Consider the following 4,525-nt stretch of genomic DNA (forward strand, 5'->3'; position numbering starts at 1 on the left):
AGTATCTATTATCATTTCTTCATGAACTTGATCTTCCATTTGAACAAATCCATTTTCATTAACACTTTCATTTAAAGGTTGTTGGTGAGACAAAATTTTCTTTTGATTAAACCATTGAATATAATTAGCAATACATAACAATACTAATTGAAGATATGTTAATGGTGAAAAGAAGAAGATTGAAATAGAAATAGTAAAAGAATAAAAAACACTAATTCCTATAAAGAAACACCATAATACATCTATTCCTAATTTAGCACGATGAATATTTAATCTATTTGAATGACAAACTGTCCACAAAAAAGTCCAAAGAATAATAATCACAATAAAATGAAGAGCATATCCATGAGTAAGAAAATGTGATCCATATACACCAATTTTAGCAAAATTTACACCACAATATATTAATATTTTTGTGTCTGATACTTCAAATGAATTATATCCAATAATAATTGGTATAAAATAAAAAATAATTGAAACTATTAAACATAAAAGTAATGTAGAACGTGAAGCATAACTATAATGTTCAAATAATGTAAATTTTTTCATTACTATAAATTTTTGTGTTAATAATCCTCCAATAATTCTTATCGAAAATAAACAAAAAGAAAGAGCAGACAGAGCAATTGCTACATCTCTCATTTTTAAATTAATAACAATTCCTTTTAAATGAAGATATTGTTTACCAAATGTAAAGTCTTTTACTATTTGATTTGAAGAGAATGAAACAGTAACAGAAATACTTTCACTCAATAAAATAGGTGATATCCATAACCTCTGGTCTTTTGAAGATAAAACAATTTTTTGATGAGACTCTTTACCATATACTTCAACTTTATCTACTTTCCAACCAATAAATATTTCTGTTTGATTACATTGTTGAACATTTTCTCCTGGACATATTGGAATAATAGGAAGTTCTCCAATAATAAAATCACCAAAATAAGCAACCTTATTTTTTAATACAATAACACGATATTTTCCATATTGTAATGTTACTAATTCTGCTTCAAAATAATGATGATGATATGCAGCCATTTCGTCCATATGATAATGTCCACAAATATGTAAAGATATAGGATTCTTTTTACCAAAATATTCTTCAATTTTCTCTCCAAGATATTTTTTATCATCAGAAATAATTCCCATTGATGGATGATGAGTAGCAACTATTTTATATGTGTTATTTCTTTCTAGAAATGATATAATTTTATTAATACTCTGCTCAGATAAATACCCTTCTGTTTCCATTGATATCATTGCATTTAAATAATTATCACATCCAATGATTAGTGCTGAGGTATTACCTTTTCTAAGTTCTAATGTACTAATATCCATTGCATTCATATGACTAAAAAGATAAGAATCAACAAGCATATGTTCGTTGTTTCTTCCATAAACTCCATCAACATCATGATTTCCTCTTAAATCAAACCAAGGAACTGAGAATTTATTAAGACATTCATGTACAGTATTGTTATATAAATCATAATCTCCTTTATGTTTTTCAGGATAAAAGCCAATTCCATTTTTCCTTCCATGACAAATATCACCTGTTACAATAACTGTGTCTGGTTGAATTAATGGTAATTGATCACAAAACTCTTTTAGGTTTGCTACTTGTGAAAGGTCTGTAAACATATTAATATGAATATCACTAATTTGAAGTAATGTGAAATATTGTTCTGTAGGACTTATAACTCTTAATGGAGCTTCTTTAGGTAAATTCACTAGAATAGAAATAAATATAAAAACAATATAAATCAAGAACGTTTGTATAGTGATAATACATTGAATAAATTCTCTATTTCTAAGATAATTCAACCAGGTATTTACCATTGATTGAAACGAAATTAGTGAGCTGAAATTTTTTAAAATTCATTTTGTTTTTTCATAAAAACTAAAAAATGTTAAACTATAAAAACTTTTTATTAAATATTTTTTAATATAGTTATATTTTGTTATTAATAACATATAATACTTCTTCTACTTATTTATAGAACTGCCATAAACACTAAAACACCAAATCCATTTTCTGCCTAATGTTAAAAAATTATTGTGTTAAATAATTTGTATAACGCCAATACAGTTTTAAATCTCTTTTTTTTTCCTTACAGAAATCCCGTAATTATAAATATAAAAATTTTTTAAAGTAGTTTTGATAAGTTATTTTGAAATAGATAGAGAATGAAATGGTTATGCATTTTTAATTCTATTTATTGATTTAGTATGAAAGCCTTTTTTAAGAGTTTTATCAAATAAGTAGAAGTTGTTAGAAAAAGATATATAAATAGAATATCGACAAGAAACGAAACCAAAATACTTCTAAACCAAAAAAAATCATAAAAAGTAACACAAAGAAGTAAATGTACAACAGTTAAAGTCTAAATATTTGAGATAGTTCAGGGTCATTACGATAAAGAGTCATTTCTTTTCCTGCATGTTTCATTCTTTCATTTAAAAGAATATTAATTTCTTGACCAACAGTCTCAAAATTATTTTGGTTTAAAACAACAAAAGATTCTTTTCTAACCTCTAAAATATTTTCCAATTTAATTGTACCACTTTTACCTTCAGTAAGTTTAGTATTAAACTCAAAACCTAATTCATTCAATAAATCCATCAAAAGATGAAGTCCATCTGTTTTTTTATTAGTTTGATATCTTCTTTTTGCAGTTTTAAGAGCAACACCATGAGAAATGTCATAACTATAATGTTCATAACATCTTATTTTAAGAAATTCTGCAAAAGAAACAACATTTTCATCACTAAAATTAACAGATTTGATTCTCATATATTGATGAGTTGTTATTGACTTCTTTGCAGGTTGTTTAAAAATAATATCAGCATAATGATTTAAAGCACCAATAAGAACAGCTTGTTGAATAGTTTGAGAATTACGTATTTCTCTTGAAGTTTTATTTTTTTTAACTTGTTTAACAGAAGATGAATTATCATATTCTGTTGAACTTTTAGTACAAACAACAGGAGTTAATTCATTTGTATTAAATTGGCATGTTGATTGCATCACTTCTTTAACGAATGTTTTCATTATGAGTTACTGAATTAAATAGTTCATGTTATTACCAATTATTTAACAAAACGTCTGGTTATTTAATTCTCATTAGAAATTTAGTTTGATTTAAAAATAGGAAATTGTAAAAATAAATCTTTAATATCTTTTCTTGATTTAAATTTTGTAAATTACATTTCGAAAAAAATACGAGATGCACCTCAACTTTTAGTAACTCCTAAAAATATTTTTATTCTTCTCGCTAATTTCTATAAATATTTATTTTTCATTTTTTAAAAAAAATTTCAATTCTTTTTTTTTGTGAATAAAGTTTTTTATTCATCTTTTTTGTTGCAAATTACCCTTAAACTTCTTCTAACTAGATTTCTTTAATCATCTTCTAACGATATTTTTTTGCGAGAATTATCTACACAATTCGAGTTTGTTCTTGAAAAGATTAAACTAACAAACAAACTCTCTTCATAAAAAATTACAAATAAACTTCAAAAATAAAATAATAGTTAAAATATTAGAGGAAGTTATTGTTTATTTTGACAGATTTTAATTACAACAGGAAGATCTTTAGACTAAGAAAAAAGAAGTGAGTTAAAAAAGTAAAATATCAACAAAAACATACTCAAGTTATAACCGACTTTGAGAAAAAAATTTATTCCGTCAAAAACTGCTCAAGAAGAAAATCTAACATGTAATAAACAACAAAAAAAATTGAAGAAGAAAAATGAAAAAGAAGAAAGATTAAACAGAAGAGAAAGAGTGAGTAGAGAGAGAAGGAATGGATAAAGGAAGACAAGAAGAAGAAAGAGAGATAGAAGAAGTAGAAGAAGGATGGTCAAAGAGATGAGAAAGAAGAGGATGAGTAGGATTAAGAGAGACGGATTGATGGAATTTTAAGTTGTCAATGATAGAGTGGTAAATAAGATTACCAATATGTTTAATGTCATCAGATGATAAAAGTCTACCATTTTGTAAATGAATAAAACGGATAGTTTCAGCACGAATAGCACCATTTTTACCATTTGTGATATACGTATTAAAATTGATACCTAAAAGAAATAAAATATCCATTAAAAAATGAAGTGATTCTATAATTTTATTTTTATGAAAACGTCTTAAAGCTGTTTTGATATTAAGTCCATGTTTTATTTCATAGAATTTGATGTCTTCACATTTAGTTGTAATTAAATCATTACAATAAATAGGATCTTCTCCATATATTTGAATTTTATTAATAAGAAGAAATGGTAATATTTCTTTATCTGTTTTTTTCCCACGAATACTAATATTAATTGTTCCATAAAGTGCAATAATTCCAATAAGTATGCTTTCTTGATAAACTTGATAATTCTTAAATTCAATATATGGTAATTTCTTTCCAGACATTAATTCAATTTATCATTCCATTTTTTAAAGTCTTCTTTTTTTCTTTTTCTTTTCAATCTTCACATTTCTTTCTTTTTTTAATCTTCACATTTCATCAATCAAAGAAATAAT

General features: G+C 24.8%; 3 protein-coding genes across 3 annotated transcripts in view; all 3 read right to left on the reverse strand.

Annotated features, from left to right (window-relative positions):
* The window catches only part of EHI_137250 (ser/thr protein phosphatase family protein), a gene marked incomplete at both ends in the record, with an annotated part of 2,074 nt that extends 235 nt beyond the window's left edge, over nucleotides 1–1,839 (reverse strand). The window contains one exon of the mRNA XM_647485.2: nucleotides 28–1,839. Coding sequence (XP_652577.2) covers nucleotides 28–1,839 — 1,812 coding nt within the window. The remainder of the gene's footprint in view (nucleotides 1–27) is intronic.
* A 538-nt stretch (nucleotides 1,840–2,377) lies between these two features.
* EHI_137260 (uncharacterized protein) lies at nucleotides 2,378–3,052 on the reverse strand (the record flags this gene model as incomplete). Its single annotated transcript, XM_647486.1, has 1 exon — nucleotides 2,378–3,052. One exon carries the CDS (start codon nucleotides 3,050–3,052, stop codon nucleotides 2,378–2,380), a length of 675 nt encoding a protein of 224 aa, XP_652578.1.
* A 717-nt stretch (nucleotides 3,053–3,769) lies between these two features.
* On the reverse strand, nucleotides 3,770–4,414 carry EHI_137270 (uncharacterized protein; the record flags this gene model as incomplete). The annotated part of the gene is made up of 1 exon (XM_647487.1): nucleotides 3,770–4,414. The coding sequence occupies one exon, from the start codon at nucleotides 4,412–4,414 to the stop codon at nucleotides 3,770–3,772; it is 645 nt and encodes a 214-aa protein (XP_652579.1).
* Nucleotides 4,415–4,525: the final 111 nt, after the last annotated feature.

The sequence above is a fragment of the Entamoeba histolytica genome, genomic scaffold, assembly GCF_000208925.1.
Source record: "Entamoeba histolytica HM-1:IMSS scf_1104750518397 genomic scaffold, whole genome shotgun sequence".
Taxonomy (NCBI): domain Eukaryota; phylum Evosea; order Mastigamoebida; family Endamoebidae; genus Entamoeba; species Entamoeba histolytica.